This window comes from Mustela erminea, chromosome 13, assembly GCF_009829155.1.
Source record: "Mustela erminea isolate mMusErm1 chromosome 13, mMusErm1.Pri, whole genome shotgun sequence".
Taxonomy (NCBI): Eukaryota; Metazoa; Chordata; class Mammalia; order Carnivora; family Mustelidae; genus Mustela; species Mustela erminea.
Genome location: NC_045626.1, coordinates 91,847,972 through 91,871,765, shown reverse-complemented (window position 1 = coordinate 91,871,765; position 23,794 = coordinate 91,847,972). Strand labels below are relative to the sequence as shown.

At 65.7% G+C, this 23,794-nt stretch overlaps 2 protein-coding genes across 2 annotated transcripts; both read right to left on the bottom strand.

Annotated features, from left to right (window-relative positions):
• Window positions 1-1,927: 1,927 nt before the first annotated feature.
• Window positions 1,928-22,927, bottom strand: MMP17 (matrix metallopeptidase 17). The gene is made up of 10 exons (XM_032310847.1): window positions 22,652-22,927; window positions 13,144-13,276; window positions 12,214-12,343; window positions 11,493-11,776; window positions 10,798-10,974; window positions 9,347-9,446; window positions 8,663-8,745; window positions 8,390-8,542; window positions 4,374-4,631; window positions 1,928-3,852 (listed from the first exon to the last, which is right to left on the bottom strand). Exons 1-10 carry the CDS (start codon window positions 22,793-22,795, stop codon window positions 3,527-3,529), a joined length of 1,788 nt encoding a protein of 595 aa, XP_032166738.1. The 5' UTR covers window positions 22,796-22,927; the 3' UTR covers window positions 1,928-3,526.
• Window positions 5,203-8,381, bottom strand: LOC116572110. The gene is made up of 2 exons (XM_032310848.1): window positions 6,964-8,381; window positions 5,203-6,757 (listed from the first exon to the last, which is right to left on the bottom strand). The coding sequence occupies exons 1-2, from the start codon at window positions 7,056-7,058 to the stop codon at window positions 5,914-5,916; spliced, it is 939 nt and encodes a 312-aa protein (XP_032166739.1). The 5' UTR covers window positions 7,059-8,381; the 3' UTR covers window positions 5,203-5,913.
• Window positions 22,928-23,794: the final 867 nt, after the last annotated feature.

Sequence of the window (23,794 nt, the reverse complement as noted above, 5' to 3'; positions counted from 1 at the left end):
TCAGGGCGGCCCGAGACCTTGGCAGGAGCGAGCCCACCTGACCTTGGAGACAAGGTCACAGCAGTGATGCGGTCCCCCCACCTGCCGCCATACGAGGACCCGAGGCCCGTGGAGGGCCCATGGCAGCTGGCACCACTGGCCCCCAGGCTCAGCCACTGCCCGGCTGCAAGTCTGGACAGCTGCCAGGGCAGAATGTCCTGTGGAGCCCAGAGATGTCCGGACACAGGACAGGAGTCCTGTTGCTGCTATGAGCCCCAAGATATGGCGACCGGTCACGGCATCTGGCAGATGCCCGTGGAGAGAGGGCGGTGGGCGCCAGGGTCTGTGTGCCGTGCCTCCCTCTCAACCCCGCAGACACACCAGGTTCCTGTTGCCCTTCGAAGGCTCAGGGAGGGACAGCAGAGCCGGCAAGGGCCTGGTTCTCTGCTGCAGGCACACGGCGGGCTGGGGCTGCTGGTTCGGTCCCCAGGGTGGGGCAGACTGCCCAAGCACATCCGATGGCTGCCCCCACATTCACCCACCAGACAGCCACGTGGATTAGCTCCGAGCATGGTCCCCTGGGTTCCACTCCCAGGCCCCTCGCCCAGAGCCCAGCCCCGGTGGCTCGCAGCCCCTCCCCGAGGGAGACGCCACCACACGCCCTCCCCGCACGACATGAAGAGGATCCAGATGAGTGTGTATTTGTAAAGTGCAGAACAGGACCAGGTCAGTACCACCGTACTCTTTTTTGGGGTGAGGAGCCCCCCGAGCCCCACAGCCTGCTCCCAGGGAGGTGGCAGGAGAGGGCGCAGCGCGGCCGAGGTCGGAGTCTGGCCTTGCGGCCCACGCTCCCACGTGTGTCCACAGAATGTCTGTGTCCCCCTGGAGTCTTCCGGTGGGCACCCCGCCCCCAGAGGCAGGATCCCCTGGGTGGTGAGATTAGATGAGGTTCCAGAGGTGGACCGCCCGTGGACCAGTGTCCCCGCGCAGAGCTCAGGACCCGCTCTTTCCCCACAGACACAGCGAGAATATGACGTCCGTGAGCCAGGATGCGCGGGACAGAAGCCACCAGCACCTGTCGCCGGCCGATTCCCGCCTCTAGAGCGGTGTTGGCTATTTGGGCCCGTCTGTGGCACTTGCCGCACCGCCTGAGCCGAGCTGTGCCTGTGCCTCCGTTTCCCCACTTGCCGAGGTGGGGGGTTGTGCGGCCAGAACCGCTGTGTTCTGGAACCTGAAGTCACCTGTGCAGATGTGTTTTGTGAACTTGCCACCCACGCACACGGAGGCCGGCCAGCACCTGGGCCTGGCATGTGGGACGAGGGGGGGCTTTGTCCACGCCGCTGTGGTGCCTGCCCTCTGGCCTTTCTCAGAGGAGTCTCGGGCCTGTCACAGGGCTGCTGGTCCCCTGGGGGGGCCATGGCTTCCCTGCACAGAACCAGCACAGCTGGGGTAAAGACTGGCTGAAAAATCCCTAATCCCACACAAAATGTCTGGGTGCCTAAATGGTGACTCACCTAAAATTGAAAGACTGTGTGGGCAGCATCATTCTGGGACATTCCTGCTGTTGACTTCTTCACGCAGCACGGCAGGGGCGGGGAAGTGTGAAGAGCAGTTGTCTTTAACCCAGGGCTAGGAGCACAGCCTGCATTAAGACCCCTGCTCCCTGCCGGCTGTGCACCCTGGGGACTTGGGGACCTTCTCTGGGCTATTGCCCCAACAGCACAAGGTGGGCTCAAAGTGGGCCCCCACAAAGCTGCAGGAGGAAAGTGGGACCCCGTTGGAGCGCCCCAGCCGCTGGGCAGGGGCAGCTGCGCCTCCGCGTCCAGGGTGGGCTGTGGCCCTGCCTCTGCTATCTGGGTGTCAGGTCGGGGTGGGGCGTGGGGCGGCAGGCGGGGAAGTATGAAGGTTTCTGCCCCTCCCTGCAGTCAGTGGCTGCGGGGGTGGGGGCGGGACTGGACAAGCCCCCCCTGTGCAGGGAGGGAACCCCCATGGGCTGGCCCTGCCCTCCTGGGTCCCCCGTACCCTGGACATTTGCACCTTCCTTCCCTGGCCAGCCTCTTCCATCTGACCACATAACCGGCTCCTCCCTTGCTTCTGCCCATCCTGCTCAGGCTTTCCGGACCCCCAGGAGAGCAGAGCGCCACCCAGCTGGGGGTTAACACACGTGGCCGGTGCACCCACTGTGCTCCAACCGCGGGGGGCAGGGCTGGGAATCTGCATTCTACCAGGTCCCGGTCATGCCAGTGCCTGGGGTGCTCGCTCTCACGGGGCCTGGCAGGCCCTCTGTGCACCCACCCTCAGGCCTGTGGGCGCCTCTGGAATCAGAGGGGTTACCACCCCTTGCTGGGGAAGGGGCGAGGCCCAACACCTGGGCGGGCCTGGGTTGCAAGGGAGGAGCGGCTGGGGTAAGCCAACTCTCCTGACTGTGGGGTGCACCTCTCCCTGCCTCTCCAGGTGAGAGGGCGGTCCCCAGACTAGCCGCCCAGCCGCCTCCCTGCCCTTCCTGCTCCCTGGTTTTGGCAGCCGGTGTCCCACTGCCGCCCGGAGAACAGGCACCGTCTCGTTCTGCACGTCCCCGCAGAGTAGCAAGCGCACAGGGAGGGGCCTCGTCAGCGAGCCCGGGGCAGCCCCGGCTCTGAGACCTGCCTGCGGGAAGCAGGCTCCTGTTCCGGGACTGAGCCTCAACTCCCCTGCCTGGGAAATGGGTGTCAGGCCCGAGGGATGGGGATCGGGAGGGGCTGGACAAGAAGGGGTCAGTGAGCCCCAGCGAGGAAATGGGCACGGCACAGGCCTCTTCCTGGAAGCTCCGGCCCCTCCCAAGGGCAGAAGGGTCTGGGGCCAAGTCTGCATGGCCCCTCAGGCCCAGAGGACATTCACCCTGCGGCTCCCGCCTGCAGGGCATCAGGGAGCCGAGGCTGAGCCAGGAGGAAGCAGGGAGAGGTCATGTTTGTCTGAAATGTGTCAAGAAGTGGGCCGGCCTCTGCCCCATCCTGGGGGCTCACGTGTGGGTTGGAGGCAGCTGTGGGCCCACAGGAACAGGAGTCGGGGGCGGACAAGAGCCCCCCAGGGGTGGGCGGAAGCACCAGCGGCAGCAGTCGGGGCGCCAGACCAGGTTGGTTGGTGCTTGGCTCCGCACAGGCTGAGGTCCCCAGGCCCACCCAACGCCCGTCCCCGCCCCGCGTCCCCGGGCTCATCACTGCGTCCTGGTGGTGCAGCGGCAGGCTCCTGTCCCCAGCCTGGCCTGGCCGGCCTTGCCTTGCCGAGTCTCCCCAGCTCAACAGCCGGCAGTCAGCCCCCCGGCGCCGGCCGAGCGCCTGAGGGGCAGCGCCCTCTGCTGGCCTCTTCGCAACACGCGGGGCGTCCGGGGTGCGACCCGGTGGCCTCTGCTGGGAGTCCGCAGTGCATCCTTTTCCGCCAGGCTGGGGCCCCAAGGCCACGTGTGGCGCTGCAGGAACTCTTGGTCCGGGCACTGGAGGGGTGGGGGCATCGCCCATGTTCGGAGAGACCCCAACCGTGCCCCTTCTGCCCTCTCGCAGGCCGGCGGCGGTCAGAGCGCCAGGGCCCGGGCTGCCGTCCACAGGGCGCTCGGGGGCAGCAGCAGCGAGGCGGCCAGCAGTGGGCCCGAGGCCCCTGCGGGAGAAGAGGCGGCCGAGGTGCAGGAGCAGACCTCGAAGGCGTCCTCGGCGCGGCTCTGGCCGTGCTGTCCCGGCTGGGCGTGGGCCCTGGCCTCGCCGCCCGCCGCCTCCGGGTCCGCCTGCGGGTCTCTGCAGACCAGCCAGTCCCGCGCCGTGGACTGCGGGTACCCGGGGGCGGCCTCCAGCTCACCATCCAGCACCTTCCAGTACTCCTTGCCACGGAAGAAGTAAGCAGCACCTGGGGGAGATGAGACTGTGAGCTGTGGCCCCGTGGCACGCAGGGGTGAGGCCGAGGGAGCCGAGCGCAGGCCAGCGGGGAGATGGGGGAGAGGCGTCTTCCACGGTGGTCTGTCTCAGCCCTGGTGGCTGTCTGCGGGCAGCCCAGCCGGGGCCTCCCAGGGAGAGCCTGGGGCACCCGCCAGGAGGCAGGGGGATAGGCGGGAGGAACGCTCGCTCTCTTACGGGATGTGTACTGAGGGCCTACTATGTGCCAGGCCGCTCCAGGTGTTGGAGACAGAGCGTTGAGAACAGAAAGGAAGCACCTGGCCCCATCAGCAGCCCCTGTGCAGGGGAGATGTGTTCACCCTCTGCCAGGCGGGGCTGCACCACACGGGCCTGAAGCAGGTGACCGGGCTATGTCTGCGGGGTGCGGGGCAGGTGCAAAGGCCCTGGGGCACATAGGTGCACGAGCCGGCTTCCAACGAGCCTGCCCTGATCCCCGTTCCGCCAGCGGGGAGACAGAGGCTGCGTGGGGCTCACCGTCAGACCAGCGCATGGCATCGTCGAGGGTGCGGGGGATGCCCCTCCACGGGGGGCTCCGGGCGGGGTGGCCGGGGTCCATGCGCCGCGTGTGCTCATCGAAGCGCCAGTACAGCTCGTCCTTAAAGAAATAAGTCTTGTCATTGTGGGCCCAGGCGAAGGCAGCGTCGACGCCGCCCGGCGGGAGGCCGAAGTCTGAGACGGGCCGTGGGTATCCTTCCTCTACGTTATTGTCCTTAAATACCCAGTATCTGTCTCCTGGGGGTGAGAGAGAGCGCCGTGGGCCAGAGCTCGGCCCACCCCGCGGGGCGCAGGCTCCAGCCGTCCCTCTCCCTGTCGCCAGCCCCGTGCCATCGCCGGCCCCGCCACGCCCCCGGGCCTCTCGTGTATTTACTGAGCACCTGCTCTGCGCTCGGCTCGGGCTCGGCCCACCTGCCGGCAGCCTGAGGGCCCGGGTGCTGATGAGGCACCCGCTCCACAGACAGGGGACAGATGGCCTGACCCCTGGAGGCCGGGGGGCTCTGACCCGGCGGGGCGTGGTCGTCTTTGCGGGCAGAGACAGGAAAGCCACTGGTCAGGGCCTGACACGGACACGCGGTGCACCTCTGTCCGCGTTCACACAGAAGCGAGACGTTTAGAAATCACCAAGAACTTGCATTCCATATGTCAAATTAAAAAGAAACGGTTTAGGGGCGCCTGGGCTCAGTGGGTTAAAGCCTCTGCCTTCAGCTCAGGTCGTGATCTCAGGGTCCTGGGATCGAGCCCCGTATTGGGCTCTCTGCTCAGCGGGGAGCCTGCTTCCTCCTCTCTCTCTGCCTGCCTCTCTGCCTACTTGTGATCTCTGTCAAATAAATAAATAAAAATCTTTAAAAAAAAAAAAAAGAAACGGTTTAGGGTATTTGTGGGGGCACATCCTTGACTGTGCTTGGGAAGTATCACTACGTTGTTCTGCCCGTCGAGTTCTCCCCTCTGGCCTGGCGATGAGCGGCTCTTCCGTATGCAGGAAAGAAGCGGGAAGCATGGGGAGGGCGGGGAAGAAAACAGGTAAAAACCTTTTGCCAGACAAAGGATTAGCATAGACATTTCCCCAAGGAAGATGCTGAAATGGTCACAAGGCAACGTGGGTCGATGCCTGAGGTCACTAGAGAGGTGAGGTTGAGAGTGCGGAGGATGTGGAGAAAGCACGCCCTGCTGGAATGTAACTCTGCTGGGAAAACGGTCTGGACGGTCCTCAAAATATTCCACACAGAGCCTCCAGCAATCCCGCTTCCCGGTAGATAGGGGAAGAGTCCGCGGCGGGTCTCGGGGGTCCGTGCGCACCTGCGTTCCAGCAGCATCCCTCACGGCCGCCAAGAGGGGGCAGCACCCCAGGCGTCCGCGGGTGGGCGGTGGACACACACTAGGTGGCCTGACCACACGACAGATCACCTTGAAAAGGATGGACACCGGGCGTGGGGGTCGGTGTTTCCTGGGAAGACGGAAGCGTGCTGGAGGTGGACGGTGGTGGCTGCACTCCGTGGGAAGGGGCATGTGGACATGGTTAAGATGATAAAGCTTTAGGTGCTGCTGCTTCTTTTTTTTTTTTTTTTTGACCACAATTAAAAGCATAATTTAAAAAAATCCTCAGCCAGAGACAGGAGACAACTGCACTGCCTGAGTGCGGAGGGGGCGCCTGAAGCAGACCCCCCCCCACGGCTCCCCTACAGCTGAGGGGGGCGGAGGGCAGCTGTGCCCACAACGCACAGGGCAGGAGACACGGGACGAGGGAGGGTTGAGCCTGGCGGGTGCGCTTGCCCGGGTGGGTGCAGCGGACGCTGCCGGACAGCCCCCACGGCGGACGGGGCGGCCTAGGACACATCCGTCCTCGAGGCTCGTGCGGAAACGTGCGAGAGCAGAAGTCGCTCAGGAGACACTGCCGGGTGACCTGCCGGGGGGGGCAACGGTCTGGACGCCACGGACACGCCCGGGGGCAGGCAGACGCTCGTAAAGGGTCCCCCCGGTGTTGGCGGCTCCCTCCCACCAATTCAGGAAAACCCGGGCCCGGAACTGTCCGTGGGAAGGAAAGTAAAATGTGAACCCGGGGCGAAGCTGGATGACGGGCGCACGGCCTTCGCGGGCTGTTTCTGCAACGTTCCGGGAAGTCCGAGATCGCCGCGCGGCGCCGTGGAGTCACCTCCCAGCTCCCGCAGGCGCCGTGAGCCAAGGGACAGCCGAGCGCGCAGCAGCTGCTGTCCGCCCGGAGGAGGGAGGCAGCAGGCGCGCCCCGCGGCCCCCCACGCGTGCCGCACGCTCTCTCTGAGAGGCGGGGCCCCATCCAGGGAGGCCAACAGGCAGCGCCAACGGCATTGCAGGCGGCGAGTCCCCTTTGTCTGGCTTTGCTCTTCCTGAAGGTTGAAATAACAGGGGCCATCGACAGGGAGCCCCCCGGAGCCTGGCTCCAGACTCACCCCGCACACGGGGACCGGACCCACGGGAGCTGGTGGGGATGGACCGGCCACCCCGAGAGCTCACAGCTGACAGCTGCCCAGCCCCAACCAGGCGTTGGCAGGTGACAGGCAGGAGCGCGAGAAATGTGCGGAGTATCTGCTACCTCCTCAAAGAGACAGGTCCCCCGTTCAGGCGCGAAGAGCTGCTGCAGCGGGTTGACAGGGCTCCCCAAATGCACGCCCACTTGGACCTCGGCATCAGACTCACGGAGGAACGGGGTCTTTGCAGGTGAAATTAGTTAGGAGTGAAGTCACGCCGGAGTCAAGGGGTCCTCACATCCGCTGACTGGTGTCCTTGTCAGAGAGGACGCACGCGACAGAGGGGACGCAGTGAGACACACAGAGGGACAGAGCTCGGAGGGACACAGGCAGGGCCAGGTGGTGGGGGACAGTCTCCCACGCAGCCTCAGAAGGAACCAGTCCTGTCAGCACCGGGCCTGGGGCCTCGGGCCTTCGCGGCTCCTCTCCCCGTTCGGTGGGACGTGGGCACGGGAAGGGCAGGGGGCGAGCAGCTGATCGCCTGCACTCAGCTCAGGCCCCAGGCGGCCACACCGTCTGAGAGCTGGACGCTGGTGCCTCGGGGGTCTCCCGATGTTCAAATGTTGAGAACTAACCCCGATCTAGGAGACCGTCTCCTGCAGCTCCCACCTCCCTGCTGTGGCCTTGGGGTGCAGGACCAGGAGGCAGAGATTCTGCCAGTCAGGGGGCCCACGGCATGTGGCTCCGGGGGTCCCCAGGTGGGGAGGGGTCGGCCTCTGGAGCCTGCACAGAGCTGGGCTGGACAGCCTGGGTCAGGGCAGGAGCGTGGCTTCCGTCCGGGGAAGTGGGGTGGCTCACCCCAGAGCACAGCGCACAGGGCAGCACACGTGTGACAGCGAGGCGCCCTGCCCGAGGTGCCCACACACCCGTGGGACTCCTGCCGCGGGCCCGGCATCCAGTCCGCGCCCCAAGAGCAGGCAGTGCCTCCCCAGTTCAGCCCAAGGAACCCTGCCCAGGGAGCGGGGCGTGGGGCGGGGGGGCAACACCCAGCTGGCAGCAGACGCATCCTCGTCATCCACAACCACGGGGAGCCCTGGAAGGTGTGGGGCCTGGGCGGGGCTCCCACGTGCAGAGACAAAACTAGCTCCCTCCCCGTGGACGCACACCTGCACTTCTGGGCTCCCGCACCCCACTCTGGCCTCACCCCCTCCTTGGGAATCTGGGTGCCCAGCAGGATGGTTCTTGCCTTTGCACTGGCCATTCCCTCTACCTGAATGCTGTTCCCTCAGCTCTTCCTGACCCTAACGCCCTCATCACGTGCAGGTGCCAATCGCCTGCTGCGGGCACGAGGGGGGACCCCTGCCTGTGTTGCACACCCAGCAGCAGCCATGGCCACCAGCATGTGAGGACACAGTAGGTGCTCAGTAAATACACTCAGGCCTTGTGCCCGTGCGTGAGCTGTCCCCGCCCCGAGCAAACCGCAGGGCTCCCGGGGCATGGCCCAGGCCCCAGCAGCCCCGCGGGCAGAGCGCCGGGTGGGGGTCCGCCCACCTTTGAAGAAGACGATCTTGTGGTCACTGGCGCGCTCATACACGGCGTCCACGCTGTCCAGGCGCGGCGGCAGACCCCGCCAGAACCGGTGCATCTGCGCGGGCCGCAGTGACACCAGGTGCCCATCCCGTGTCAATCGCCAGAAGTACTTTCCTGGGGGGACAGGGAGGGCGTGGGGTTGCAGAACGACCCCCCCACCCCGCGTCTGCACCAGAGGGGGCCACCCTTCCATTGGTCAGCCACTCACTGGGCGCCTGACCTGGTGGTGGTTACCTTTGAAGAAAAAGGCCTCCCCGCGGATCTGGGCCACAGCATCGAAGTCCGTACTGCAGCGGTGGGGCACGTCCTTCCTGGGCCTGGGGGCAGAGAGAGCCGGGGGCCTGCGGAAGGGGCCTGGGGGAGGGGCAGCGGGAGGGGTGCCTGGGGGAGAGAGAGGTGGGTGGGGGAGAAGGGGATGCTGGGGCTGGGGGCAGGGGTGAAGGGGTGGGGGCTGGGGGCACAGACCCAGGCCGGCTGGCAGGAACCCCCTTCCTGAGCTGCTCTGAGGAGCTGGGCTGTACAAAACCCCGGAAAGAGCCCCCACGTCACTGCCTGCGGGCTCGGAGGTGCAGGACGATGGTGTGTGTCAAGACAGAAAAGGGAATTAAAGGGAGCTTTGTGTGTCAACTACACTTAATAACCCAAAACCCACACCCTGCACCCCTTTTCCGGGGTCCAGAGTGCGGAGGGAGCGGGGCATCGGGGAGCATTACAGGGTGCACCTCTGGGGTAAAGGTGAGAGGTTCACCCCCTCTGCTGCCCGGAGTCAGGGTGAACAGGTGCCCCTCTGCTGTCTGGGGTTTAAGGAAAGGGACGCGGCCCCCAGAGCCGTGGTTTTCTCAGAAGAGCCGGGAGGCTCTGAGCCACAGTCAGGGGTGGTGCCGGCCACGGTGTGCCGATCAGGGGCCCACGGCTTACGGGGAGTTGGACCGATTGTCGGGGGGCTCGGGCAGGAGCGGAGGCTCCTCGGGCTCCAGGGCGTCTGGCTGCACCGTGGGGGACACAGACTCCCGCACGCCTGTGGGGACAGGGGACGCATTAAACCTGGGAGTCCGCCTCCCTGCAGACCCCGCCCGCGCCCCGGCCCCCGTATGGAACCGTGGCCGCTGGGTGGCAGGCCCGACCCATGCGCAGGACGCAGAGCGTCGCGGCACGAGTAGGAGACATGCGGGTCCCCAGGAATGCTCCTTGACCTCTATGCCCGCAGGCCCCTTCCTGGGTGCAGAATGAGGTCGTCCTCCCGACCCCTTCGTGGGGAGAGAACCCAATGAGCCAAACACAGGGTTCCAACCGAAACTCGTCTGTGAACGAGCACAGCAGCCAAAACGGGGGAAACGCCCCGCGTGTCCACCAGCTCGAGTGGACAGAAAATGCTTGGCCACCGAGGGAAGGAAGCGGTGGCGTGGGACGTGGCGGGCGGCGGGCGGCCGGGGGAGCAGGGCGCTCAGGGAGAGAAGCCGACACAGAAGGCCACGCAGGTGCGTTCCATTTGTGTGAGAAGTCCATGGCCGTGCACACACACAGAGGAGGTCGGTGCGGCCGGGTGGGGGAGGGGGGAACAGGGGTGATGAGGAATGTTCCGGAACCAGGCAGAAGTGGCAAATGGACAACACTGTGAACGTGGTAAAGGCCACCGACCTGTATGCCCCGACTGGTTAATGGGGTACCTTTTACTCTCGCAGGAGAAGCCCAGAGGCTACAGAGGGTGGAGGGCGCTGGGGAGCTCGCGGCAGTGCGGGAGGGGCTGCCGTGAGCAGGAAGGGGAGCAGGGTCTGGCCACGGTGCAGGGGCGTGGTGGGCACACTGGGGTCGGGGCAGGGAGACCAAAGTCGCACACGGGGATGGGAGCCCCTTCTGGCCCAGGCTGGCAGGCTGGGGCCTCCTCCCGTGCCAGTTCCTGACGCGTCCGCAGCAGAGCTGGTCTCCAAGGCAGGCTCTGTCGGCTGCCACAGGCCACCCGGCCTCCCATCTCTAAGTGGGGGTGGCCGGCGCTCCCTCATAAGTGTGAAGACGGGGCGCCGCCAGGCACACGTGTGGTCTGCACAGGCCTGGGGTGCCGTCCGTGCCCGCCGTGGTCTCCGCCAACAGCTGTCTGTGGGCCGGCCTGGGACCTCGCCCGGGGCTCAGAGGCTCCGGGGCGAGCTCTGTTAGCAGGACTGCAGGCCCCGCATCCAGGGAGCCCGGCGACAGGCCGTTTCCTCAGCCCACATGCACGGGGGTGCAGCTAACGTGCGCCACTCAGAGTGTAGACGCTGAGCTTGCGCGGACGGACAAGACGGAAAATGCCTTCCTCCGAGGGCGTTCTGTGCACTGGGGGTCCCCTGCCTTTCCGTCCCCATCCCTGGGGACTCTCGTGGGAGAGGACTCACCGTACAGCTGCCAGACCCGCACCCTGTCCTCGTAGGGGAGACGGTAGTGCAGAGGGTCGCCCACTGGGCCCTGGTAGTAGGGCTGCATGATGGAGCTTGTGGCCGCCACGTGGCTCAGCCCGATGGCGTGGCCAAACTCGTGGACAGCCACCGCAAACAGGTCCATCTCGTGGGTATCTGGGAACACAAGGAGCAGTGGGTCAGCGGAGGCACAGCCAGCCGGGCCGGGCCACAAGGATGGGACAAGCTCGTGCAGAGGCTAGGGGCACCCATGGGGGGGTGTGTGATGTGAGGGGTCCCCCCAGGCCAGAGTGTGGACTGACCCCACAGCGGCCCCAATCTCTGGGCGCATATCCGTGTCCTGGGCCACGGGGCTCTGCCCCTTTGCCCACCTTGGCCCTGGGGGCCTGTTCCAGGGCGGGTGGGGCTCGGAGCGAGGGGACGAGCGCGTGAAGGCCCACAGAGGCTTGCAAGCTTCTGCCGCCTCTTGGAAGCTGGGCCCAGGGTAAGGACCAGCCCACTCAGCCCATCAGCAGGGAGACACCTCGAGCCCAACATCAGCCAGACATCTGGACGGGGGGGGGTGGCCTCCCTGTGCAGGACAGTCACACGCCGCTCTGGGCCGCGGGGGCTCTTCCTCTCCTGGGCCTCTAACCCGGGGGGGGTTCCTGGGACTCAGCCTCAGCCTGACATACCTGAGGAGCGGAAGGCCCAGGGTTCGTCATCGTCAAAGTGGGCGTCCCCCGCGGCGTGGTGGTCTCCAGGGAAGAAGGCGTGGGCCACGGTGCCGCCGGGGCCGTCGAAGGGGTAGGCGTCGTTGTGGTCGGCCGTGGAGAAGTCGATCTGGATGTCCGCCGCACTGCCCGCCACCTCGTGGAAGTTGAGGGGCGTGATGTCGCTCCAGACTTTGAGGGCGTAGTGCATGAGCGCGCGCACCGTGTCGCGGCCCAGGGGCGAGTCCCGTGGGAACGTGCGGACCCTGGGGGGGTGGGGTCAGGGACCGAGGTCTGTCCACCAGGTGCAGGCCCTGTCCCCACCCTGGGCCGGTGGGGGTGCCCACATCCTTCCCCAGGGCTGCCACCCAGGCTTTGTTGGGAAACAGGTTTTTGCGGTTGGAGTTAAGAGTGAGACGAGGCCTCCTGCATGGGGTGAGTCAGAGGACACGGCGGGGGATGCCGGGACCGGGGAGAAGGCCGCGGTGGGTCGGACGCGGCCAGCAGCACCCAGCAGAGGTGCTGGGGGCGGTTCCCCCACGGCCGGCCATGGAGCCTCGGAAGAAGCCAGTCCCGCGACCCCCAGACCTCCGGCTTCCTGCCTCTGGAACTGAGGACACCCACCCCGTGCACGAAGCCTGGCTCACAGGGGCCAGCCTCCGACACTGGGCCCCAGAGGGTCCGGCAGGCGCAGCTCACCCACCTCCAGGACAAACTCCGTCTGTTCCACGTGGTCGGAGCTGGAGCCTGGCGCCTCCTTCGCGCTGGGGCTGCGGCCGGGAGGTCGGGGAGGGAACACCGCGGGGTCTTCATCAGAGCCAGGGTAGCCTCGTCTGTGGGGGCAGCTGGAGGTCAGGTCCCCTGGAGCTGGCACCAGGCTCAGGCCCTCTTCCCCATTCCCTACCCGGGGCTCCAGTGTGCCAGGCCTCACCGTCGGGGGAATGTCCACGACCAGGACAGGGACCACGCAAAGCATTTACTAACCATGGCAGTGCCCGGACCCATCGGAGAGGTTGCCGCGGGGCCCTGGCCGTGGGAGGCAGCACGGCCCCGACCTGCATCCCACAGGCCGATGCTCCTGGTGGTTCAGAGCACACGCACCTGACCAGCTCTGCTGTGACACGGACATTCACGCCTCCTCTGAGGCCTGGGCACAGAGGGGCTCCCTCCGCCCATGGAAGGGGCTCTCCAAGCCAGGGATTTGTTGCCAACACGTAAAAACTGGTGTGCTCACATAAACACCCCAGATTTCTGGTTTCCCGTGGAAAGCTGCAAGTTTGGGCTGCACAGACCTGCCGCTTGCACGGGACAAGAATCAACTGGGACTGTGGTTGGGCAGATCCCACCCCGACAGCTGGCCCCCTAGGCCCCCATGGGCTCAAGCATGTGAGACCCTGCTGGACGGCATGCAGATGTGTCTGGGCACAGCTGGCTCACACTCTCCCCACACTGCACCCACATCTGGGGGTGGTGAGCCTGCTGGGGATCCCATGTCCCCAGGGACAGCGGGCCCAGCCCTAACCCCACTCCCCACGGGCAGGCTGGAGAGGGCCAAGGCTCCCAAGGGGCAGCCAGGGTGGGGCCGGGGGCAGTCAGGGGAAACCCCATCTCCCACCACCACTGGAGGACTGACCCAGGATGCCGGTGGCCTCCAGACCTCCGAACCGCTGCATGGCCGCAATGGCCTTGGTCAGCTCCTCCTGTGTCTGCAGCTGCCCTGTTGTGGGGTCTGCAGGGGGCAGGTAGCCAAACCTGCTCAGCCACTCCTGAGAGCAGAGAACAGAGTGAGGCATGGAGGTGGCAGGCTCAGCCCCAAAAGAAGAGCTGCTTGCATTTGAGGTGAGGGGCAGGCCTCTTCTTGCCCTGATCACCACCAGCCCCAGCCCCCCATTAGCCCACAGGGCACCTCATGCCCCTTCTTTAATTTACTTTATCGACAGATGCTGGAAAAACATCTTAATAAACTTGATGCCCCTTAGAAGGGGTGAGCTTATGCAGTGCACCACCTGTACAACTGTCCATGGCAACCCATCCCACCTCACTTCTCCTGAGCCAGGACATACCCAGGGCACACTTGAGAAAGTGAAATTATAAAAAGGTTATTACATGTGGCAAGTGCCAAATTCGGGCCCAGAGCCACCTTGGGAGGCAACAGTCTAGGACCCGAGGTCTGAAACCCACACTGAGAAGGATAGTAGGCTCAGACTTCGGCTTTAAGAATCTGGTCATGAGCCGCCCGACTGTCTGGGGGCAAATCCCACTGGGCCACCGGTTTCTTGGGCACCTGGGACAAGTCCCTCAACCCCCTGGGTGGTCTCCTTGCCTGTGGATGTGAGGGTACCATGAGTTAGAACACGGAAAGTGCTCACAGCGGCACCTGATGCAGGTGTTCTAAACCGCATACATGGCGTTGTCAGGGGACGGCTCTGACAAAAAGCGCCCTGGCACCGGAGTCCCCTGAGCCAAACAGGAAGCAGGGATGGCAGGTGACCCTTCCCCATGGACACAAATAGAGCCCCCTCCCCAAGCCTCAGCAGCTTCACCCCTGTGGGGGGATGGGGACAAAGGGCGGCGCTGACACCATTCACTGGGGCAGCCTCAGCTTCAACCCCCAAATGGTGTCACACCCACTTCTTTGCCTAGGTGACATGAAAGTCTCAGGCCAGGTGGACAGTGGTGGGCTCCCCAGTGGGGGAGGACCCATGGGTGGGTGGGGGGCAAGGTTGCAGGAATTCCCTGAGCCCCTCCCCTCCCAGGTCTGGCTCCAAGAAAGGAAGCAACCTGCACGCCTCTTTGTTTTTTGGTGGCTCACGTACGTGTGAGCTACCTGCAGGGTCCCCAGAAGCTTCTGAGCCTGCGGCCCCTGCCAGTAGGACCCCTGCCCAGAGGCTCTGCCCCCCCAGGGGGCCCAGCAGGTGCTCCATGGGTAGGAGTCCACACTCCTAGAATTCTCAGGAGCTTCAATGGTCCAGGAGGAGCCACCTCCATGATTTGCATACAATTTGCATACACCTGCAGAGAACCAGCTAGATTCCTCTCTTTCCAGGAAACACAGTCTTTCCGGGGCTTCTCTGTTCCTTTAACCCCTCAAACCCTTATTGGCCCAGAACCGCCAGTCCTGACAGAAGACCCCTTAGAGACCGTGCGGACCTGGGGCCCTCGGAAGCTGTCGGACAGGACTGGGTAGCGGTGACAGTGACTTGGTCCTTGATGGACAGAAATCAGGAGACGCTCCTGATTAGAGGGGCCCGAGGAGTGATGCCCTATGCTCCGACGAGGTGGGCATCGGCTGAGACAGGCCCACCTCCCCACCCCGCCCAAAGATCTACCCCTCCTCAGGGTTAAATCCTTGCTGTCCCTGAATACCCCTCTTCCTTTGGGAGGACCCCCTGCACATCACTGGGAACACATTAAAGCGTATCTATCTCGCTCCAAGACGGGCCGTGTCCCGTGACACGCACCTGGCTAGGCATCAGATACTCGACACAGAACATGTATATTTGAGGCTACACACGTTTTTGGGAAAAATTTCACATATATTTGAAACTTGTGATTTTGCAGTTTTCTTTCTGAATGTCAACACACACACACACACACACATACACACACACACACACTTCAAAGCCCTGCTGCTCAACACCACAAGGCTGCCTCCTCCAGGAAGCCCTCAGGAGTCTCCTGCCGTACTGGATGCCAAGCAACGGTGCCACCCCCCACCCTCCTCACTGGGGAAGGGTCCATCCCAGCCCAGGCCAGCTGCTTCTGACAGGCTGGGGCTGAGGCGAGAGAGAGAAGGATCCGCCCCCCCCCACCCCACTGCCCTGCCCCGGCTGGCTGGCCTGTGGGTCAAGGTAAGAGCTGGGTCTCTGCACTGAGAGGCTCCACGTCCCCCCACCCCCAGGGTTCTGTGGGGCTCAGGAAGGAGTCCTGGCACCCCATTCCCGGGGTCTCCAGGGAAGTCTGGCAGGAGACTCCCATTTTGGGGCTTAGAGAAGCCAAGAGCACTTCAGGCAGTTTTGAAACATTTGCCAATGCTGAAAAGCAGGTTTTAGCCACCAGTCCAAGTGGCCAACCTGGGTTAACTTGCAGAAGAAGGGGCAGCTGAGTGCAGGCACGGCCCTGGACAGGGCTGGCTGCCTCCAAGGTCAGTGGCCACCCCCACTTGCCCCAGACCTGGGAACACTGCAGCCTGCGGCACCCCCGTAGTGCAGGACCCTGAGATGGGGCCGAACCTGAGGGGCTGGCCAGGGAGCCCCCACCCGCAGGCAAGGGCTGGGGGTGTCCGTGTCCTCAATCACACTTCCCACCTCCCCCCAGTGTGGGCCCTCCTGACGACATCAGCATCACAGAGCAGTCCTGTCTGAAGCCCCAGCTGTCTGAAGCCCCTGCAGTCCTGGGGGGGGGCTTCTGGGTCCATTCCTGGACAGTGCAGGGTGGGAGGTGGGAGCACCCCACCAGCTGGCCAGAGGAGATCCTAAGGAGGAATCTGAGAGCAGGATAAGCCCCTGATGGGTGTGGGGGGACGCTGGTGGCCTTTGCGCCCTCGGGTGGCCAGGGGGATGGCACTGGGCCTGCCAGCCCGTGGGGTCCCTACCCAGGCCAGTCCACGGTGGAGGCCCAAGTGTCTGGAACCCGAAAGCCCTATGTGGCGGGGAGGCTCAGTGGCCTCTGCAGAGGCAATAAGGGGTCCTCGGGGAGAGGGGGCGGCTAAGACCCGGCTGCCTCCACCTGCCGGCTCACCTCCGTCTGGGGAGGAGCCTGGCAAATTCCCAAATGGCCCCGCTTCCTTTTTCTCCCCGGGGCAGCAGCGCTACATTTTGAGGCGGGGGAGACTAAGGGTGCGAGCGGCGGGAGCGGCGGGGGCGGCGGGGGCAGCGGGGGCATTAACCCGGGCCGCGGGCCGCGCTGCACCGGTTCTCGGGTGGGAGTGGTGGTGGGGGGGTTGCAGCAGGGGCGAGAGGCTGCTCCTGCCTCCTCCTCGCGGGAACCCGCCGCAGGATCCCGTCCCAGCCCACCCCCGGGGGTCCCGGCACCCCCCAGTCGCCACCGAGCCCGCGGGGTGCACGCCCAGGCGGCCCCTCCCTCTGCGCCCACCCCGCCCTCCCTGCGCCGTCGCCACGGCGACCGCGTCTCCAGGGCAACCAGGCTGCAGCAGCGGAGGTGAACCTTCCAGAAGGCCGTGGGGACAGGAGGGAAAGAGGAGGGGAGGAGAGAAGCAGGGGTGCCCCAACCCCGCAGCTGCTGCCCCAGCCGGGAGGATCCCCAACAGCGGAGGAGACGAGCTCTGCCTCCTCCTAGGGACCCCTGAGCTGAGCCATTACCCAGACCGCGAAACTGAGGCTGGGGTCATGGTGCCTGGTGCCAGGCCCTGGCAGGACACGGAGAAGTACATCAGGCTGGCCTTTCCCGGTTCGCCCACGCCGCCCCAGGCCTCTGGGCTTTTAATCTTTCCCTGTGTGCTCATCACAGTTAATACCGGGCGTCCAGCTACATCGCCAACGGGTCTAACTGCCCTCCCCAGACTTCAGAGTCTCAGGGAAGCGCCGCCCTGGCCCCGGGGCAGCCCCAGCAGGTGGGCACCGGGAAAGCCCAGCCCAGGGGCTGCTGGAGAGGGATGGCACTGGGCCGCGCTGTCCTGTGACTCACCAAGCCCACAAACAAGAAGTGCTTACTGTGTGCAAGGTCTCGTGTGGTCCTCCCCACTGGCCCAACATGTGGCCGCTGTCATCCGCACACACAGGTCGCAGGTGGGGGCCTTTATAAAGCCTGTGGTGACCAGGAGACCATGACTCCCTGGAGCCAGGCCTGAGGGCCTGTAGGTGTGCCAGGGACCATGGCCGTGGATGGCTGGGCCGTGGATGGCTGACCCGTGGGCGCTTCCCCTGCACGGCCCATCTCCAGCTGGACCCCCAGCCTCTGGGGGGCGGGGCACAGAGAGCAGGTGTCGTTAGCATTCGCGGCTCTGCTCAGATGACGGAACCCAGGCTCAGAGGCTGCCGTGGGGACGCGCTGTGTGCAGATGCCAAACCCCCTCCCCACCGCAGTGTGGCTCAGGAGCCGTGGGGCTGGCAGGCAGTGGCTTCGGAGCACCCTCAGGCCCCCAACACTCAGAGGATGCAGAGCAGAGCCCGGCCGGAGCCCACACGGTGCCAGCTCACTGCCCGCCCGGCGCACCTCCACTTGGCACCCATTGGGGGGCAGCGTGCCCACCACCTCCACTCAGCCCCCGAGAGGCGTGCGCCCCCACCCCAGTCACATGTCCAGCCAGCGGCGGAGCCCGGAGAGGTGGTCTGGCGCTGTCCCTGTCTGGCTTGTTTTGCCATGGGGGCCGTTATAGATCCTGAAGGGGAATGACCCGAGAGGTCCTCAGACGGGAACCCCGGTGCTTGTCCTCCTCTGGGAGCTGATGACGGGAGGCTGCCGGGGACCCAAGCCCCAGTGTCAATCCCAGTGTCTTCCCCGTGGGGATGCTCCTAGGTACCCCCCCGGACAACCCCCCTGTCCCGCCATCTGTCTTTCTCAGGCTGGGCGCGGGCGGGGCTGGGCACCCTGGGGACAGCGAGGGCCGTGGAGAGCCCACCCTGCAGACAGGGCTCCAGGCCCAGACAGTGTCCTAGGACACAATAACGCGGAGCAAGCAAACAGCAACAGTGACACCGGACTGGGACGTGTCGTGCATGACCATCTGTTGCAGAAGTGATCCCAACAGCCAGCAGTCACCGAGAACAACTCCGTTCGCGAACCGCTCAGTGCTTGTGACGCCCCTCCGGGCAGAGCTCCGCGAGGCCGGGGCGCATCGCCTGCCGTGTCCAGTCCATGCTGGCACATAGCAGACACTACGTGAGGACTTGCTCAATGAATCTAGTGAGGCGGGCACCATTATCCCCATTTTACAGATGGCGACACAGAGTCTAGAGAGATTAGGACACGCACCCACAGTCACCTCGCAGCACGGGGCAGGGCTGGGACTGGAGCCCGGGGGTCTGGCCTCAGAGCCTATTCCCATAACCTCTGTGCTAGGAGGGGATGTGACAAGGTGCAGGCACTAATTAAATGGCGGCCAGGAAGATGTGTCTGGGAGACTGACAGCAGGTTGAGACCTGGAAGATGAGGAGCTGGTCAGGTGACAAACCCTACAAAAGTTCAGGGAGGTAGACATGGCAGATGCAAAGGCCCTGAGGCAGGAAGCAACCTGGGAAGTTCCACAGAGAAAGGAGTTCTGTGGATTATAGGAGGGAGGCAGATTACAGAAGCTGGCCACCAGGAAGGAGTGGGACCTGAGTCTGTGCTAGTGGGGAAGTCGGGCTGTGAGTCCTCCAGACCACTCTGTTCTGCCCCTCCTGAGAGCTGGACAGTGCACGGGGGACACTGCTCTCCACTTATGGGGAGCAGATGCCTCATCCTCTGTGAGCAAAGCACAGACCCTACACCCAGAGCATCTCACTAGAAACTCACACCACCACCGACAGGCAAGAAGCACACACCCCTGGAAGGTGTCAAACCCCCTGCCAAGCCCCAAATCCTGTGCAGCCTTCACTCCACCACCCCCATCGCCTACACGCAGGCCGTTTACTCCCTGCCAGCGCGGTGGAGAGGACTGCAGAGGCCTCACCAGAACATCTCAGCAGCCCCGGCTCACAGACAGGAGCCTGGGGCCCCTGGGCTGGGTCCAGACGCCCCTGTGTCAAGGGCCCGCATCAGAGGAAACACGTCCTAAGTCCCCAGGCCAGCTGGTCCACATCCCCAGGGCACAGCCCTGCCCACAGGATACTGGCTTGAAGGACAAAAGCCCCACAAAGACTTCTTTCAGACCCGCCTGAAGCCCCAAAGACAGTGGGGGACAAGGACCCCGGAGGACAGCATGCCTGGGGGGGCGGTGCTTGGGAGGGCTGGGGTGGGGGTCTCAGGTCCCTCACATTTAAATTCAACCTCCCACAGGGGTGCTGGCAGGAGCTTTCCCTCCCCGAGGCTCAGGACAAAAGCAGGCTAGCTCTCTGCCCTGGGGGTGAGTGCAGTCTGGCCCAGGCTTAGGTGTCTGTCGCTGAGGTGTGCCAGGGACAGTCCCTGTTCCAAGCCAGGTCTGTGACCTCAATCCCGATGATGCAGGGCTCACAGGCACCCCTGGGTGCCGAAACCGAGGAGTAGGGACCCAGAGGCCACTGGTGAGGGTGACCGTCACCCCTGCTGCAATCAGCCCCTGGGCCGGGAGGGGGACACAGGCTCACACTCACTCTGAGGTCCTGGCTGGCGACCAGCGTCGCCACTGTCCAGCCTCATCCTGCCTATCCCCGCGGGGCCTCCTGGGGCCTCCTGGGCCATGGGAGGGTCTTGCCCCTTCCTGGCCATTCTCAGCCGCACACCGGCCACCTGCCCCAGAACTCAGCAACCACAAGCTCCGCCAAGATACTGCGTGGTTCGGGGCCCTGGGAAATGTGTGGCTACAAGCAGAAAGCTGAGCAGAAACTCCAAGGGGCTGCCAACACGCAGGGCGTCCCCTTCACACTGCCCCCCACCCCCCCCCCAGGCCCGGGTCCCACTCATCAGCAGGTTGCAGGTGCCAAGTGCTCCCAGCACTGCTGCCGGCTTGGCAGAGTAGCAGCGGCGGCCTGCACGTCTGTGCCCAGGGCTGGCTGCAGGCTGTGAACGTCCGGATGAAGCGAGCGGGGCTGAGCCCCATCCCAGCACCGAATGGGCTTCCAAGGGAAAACAGCCGGCGCGGAGCAGTGGGCAGCGGCCCAGCGGGCAGCAGCCCGTCACCCACAAAGATTAGGGCCCCAGGTCCCCATGTCCTTTCGAGTGCCCAGTCCACCTCCAAAAGGATTCTCAGGAAGAGAAGGAGGGCAGGGAAGATGGGGTTTCTCCCGCAGGCCCTTCCGTGTGGCCCGAATATTGTGCTACGCTACGACCTACCCAGAAATTAAACAGCGAAAAGCTGGGACCCAGCAGGACTCCAAGTGGACAGCCCCGGGGAGCACAGCGCACTCCTCTGTCCTGCGCTGGAAGGCCCCGGCTGGGCACAGCAGGACTCAATCCGGGTCTTTGTCTTCCCACCAAAGCCAGGGGGCTGCTGGGCAGGCCGGCCTCTCCCGGACACCAGCCAGGGCTCCAGACCCGCTGGGCTCACCTCGGGCAGAAGCTGGTCACACTGACAAAGAGGCCCTTCTCCTCCCTGGCAGCCCCAGATCTGAATGTGCAGAGTCAGTGGGCCCGGGGCCGGGGGTGGGGGGGGTGGGGGGGCTAGTCTCCGGAGGGGACGGGAAGGAGCCCCCTCCTCCCCATAAATTCTGCCTCCCAGACTTCCTGCACCTCTGAGTCTGGGGCTCTGAGCTGTCATTCCCCAGAAGGCCGCCAGAGGCCGCCCTGCACCCACAAACGTGGGCAGGAGGTGGGCAGGCAAGGCCACACCAGGAGGGACAGTCCTGCCTTCCCTGGGTGGGGGGCCTCCCTGTTTCCTCCGCTGTTTCCCCACAGGGCCAGATGCCGGGGCCCTGCTGTCCCTGGGGCTCCAGGCTGAGGAGCCCTATCCCCCCACCCCTCAGTGCACCCCCCAGAGTTCGGCCCAGGACTGCCTGCCCCCCATCCCCCTGGAAGCTCTGGGGAGCCCAGGGAGGGAGACGAGGAGGTGCCCAGGCAGGGCTGGGAGGAGTGTGCCCACCCGCTGTCTCTCGGCAGGCAGAGAAACACTTGAGAACTGCAGGGGATCCGAGAAACGAACTTGGCCCGGCAGGCACTAGTGTCCCCTGACTGATGGGGGATGGAGGTGGGTCCTCCTTAGCCTCCGGAGCAGGGCCCTTCTGGGCGGGAGAGAGGACCCCGAGACCCACTGCCCCCCTGATCAAGCGCTCCAGGAGCGGGTCCAGGAAGCCCCCGCTACAAAGGAGCCCAGAGAGCGTGAACTGAGGCACCCCAACTTCAGGGCAGTTTGGCTGGGAGGAAGCCCAGTATGGGGTCCCTCAGGCATCTGGATGCCGTCTGCAGGGACCGTGGCTGTGCCCTCCCAGATGGCTTGGAGCACTTGGCCAGCTGGGCGGGGGTGGCCCCAGCCTGTTTCTCAGCCAGAACCTGTGGCCAAGTCCTGCCAAGTCTACGGAGCTGCGGATGACTCCCAACAGCCCCCATCCAAATGCCCCCGCCTGCCTGAACCCCGCCTGCAGCCTGCAAGTGCCCACGGCGCTGGGAGAGGGGTCCGGACAGCACCCCTCAGGACACCGCTGCGGGCCTTGTGCGGGGGTGGGGAGGCCGTGGCCCCCGGTCGCATCCCCGCGTCTCGGCAGAGCGAGGGCAGCAGCAGGGACGGGAGCCCCAGAAGAAATTGTTCGGATCCAGCGGCCCCTCGCGCCCTCCCTGGCCTCTCGAACCTGGGGACGGCGACCCATAAAGTCTGAGCTCAATCCTCCGGGTCCGGAGGAGTCTGACTGGGGGAGGGGCGCGGGAAGAGGCCACTGCCGCCACCCCCAGGACGGTTCCCAAGGCAGGGAGACAGCCGGTGTTGCGGGAGGGGGCGCTGGGGACGGCGGTGGGGCCGCATCAGAGCCTGGAATGGAAGGGGGATCCCGTCAAGCTCAGACGGCGCCAAGGGGGCGGCCGAGCAAGGCTGGCCGCCCTGGAGGCGGAAGGGTACAGGGAACAGGGCCAAGATGCATGCCCAGCGGGGGCAGGGGGCCGCTTCTCTTGCTCCCCAACACCCTATACCGAGCAAACTCGAGAGCCACCGGCTTTCCGGGGCGCCCACACTCCGCAGCCCCGACCTTTCCTGGGTGGTGGGTGCGCACCCCTCCCCCCCGCCACTCCCACTGGGAGCGCACGCGGGGCGCACTGCCTCCGGCGGCTGCGACGGCTGTCCCACTCGCCTGGGGTCCCCCTTCGGGGCCGCTCCAAGCCGCGCACAAAGGCTCGGGCCAGGAGCCTCAACCTCCGCTGCCTCCGGCGGCTGCGGCGCGCGGCGAGCGCAAGGGGCCGGGGAGGCACGCGGCGCCCCTTTCCCAGCCCCGGGTGCGCGCGCGTCAGCCGCTCAGCCAGCGCCCCGGCCTCAGCTTTCCGCCTAGGAAATGGGTCCAGGGCTCCCCGAGCTCCGGCAGGCGCCGAGGGGCACGCGCGGGTCCTCCCCAACCGCGGGACCCCTACGCCAGCCGCGCACTCACCACTCCGAAGCTGAGGTCCTCCGCGCGGGGCGCGGGCGCGCCCCAGGTCCCGCGGGCCGCCAGCGCGAGCAGCAGCAACGGCAGCGGCGGGAGCCGGGGCCGGGGGGGCGACGGGCCGGGCCCGGGGACAGCGCGGCTCCCCATCCCGCTCGCGGGGCCGTCGGCGCAGCAGTGCAGGTCCCCGCGCTCCTGCGCCCCGCTACGCCGGGCTCCCCGCGCCCCTGCGTGCGGCTCCCCGCGCCCCTGCGCCCCGCTCCGCTGCTCTGCGCCCCTGCACCCCGCGCCCGTGCGCCCCGCTCTGCTGCGCGCCGCTCCCGGCCCGCCCGAGCCCGGTGCACCGCCTCCCAGCGGCGGGGCGGGGCATGCTAATATATGCTAATCACCACCGGTAGCGTTCGCCCCGCCCACCGCCTTAAAGGCCCCGCGTCCCGCGCTGGTGCTCGGACCCCACCCGCGCCCCATGCCTCGCGCGTGCACCGGGGACTGGGGCTGCCGCGGCCGGAAGGCAGGAGATTTCCGAGTGTCCCTAGACGGTCTCGGGGCTGCGGGCGGTGCGCGGAGGGGGCGTCCCCCGGGGGCTGACCCGGTCTCCCCGCCCACCCGCCCGCTCAGCGGACCCGGACCCAGACCCGGAGCCCGGATTCGCAGTCGCGGTTGGGCACCCCAAGCGGCAGTCGCAGCACGCCCTGCAGACGCCTGGTGGAGCCCTTGAGCCGCGAAAGAAAGGGGTGACTGCTGGGAGGGGGCGACCATGGGGGCGGGGCGGGGCGCTGTCGGAGCGCGAGTCTCCTGGGGTCTGGGCTAGGGGAGGGTGGGAATGCTGACGTTTACTGGAGCTCAGACTGCGCGGGGCACATGTCCAGCCGGGCGCCTGTATCATCTCATCGGCTTCTCACGGCACCCCGTGTGATGGGAACGGTTATTCCCATGTTTCAGTCAAGGAAACTGAGGTCCAGAGAAATTAAGTAATTTGCAGGGCGGGGGGATGCTGCAAGATTCAGAGTTCAGATGCAAACGTCCCCACACCTGAGTGAGATTTCTCATCCTGCTGGTCTACAACGGCTTCCCAGCCACGGCCCCTTCACCCTCTGGTCCCCGCTGCTGCTGTCAAATTGAGGCCCTAGGTGAGGGAACCTGAGGCCC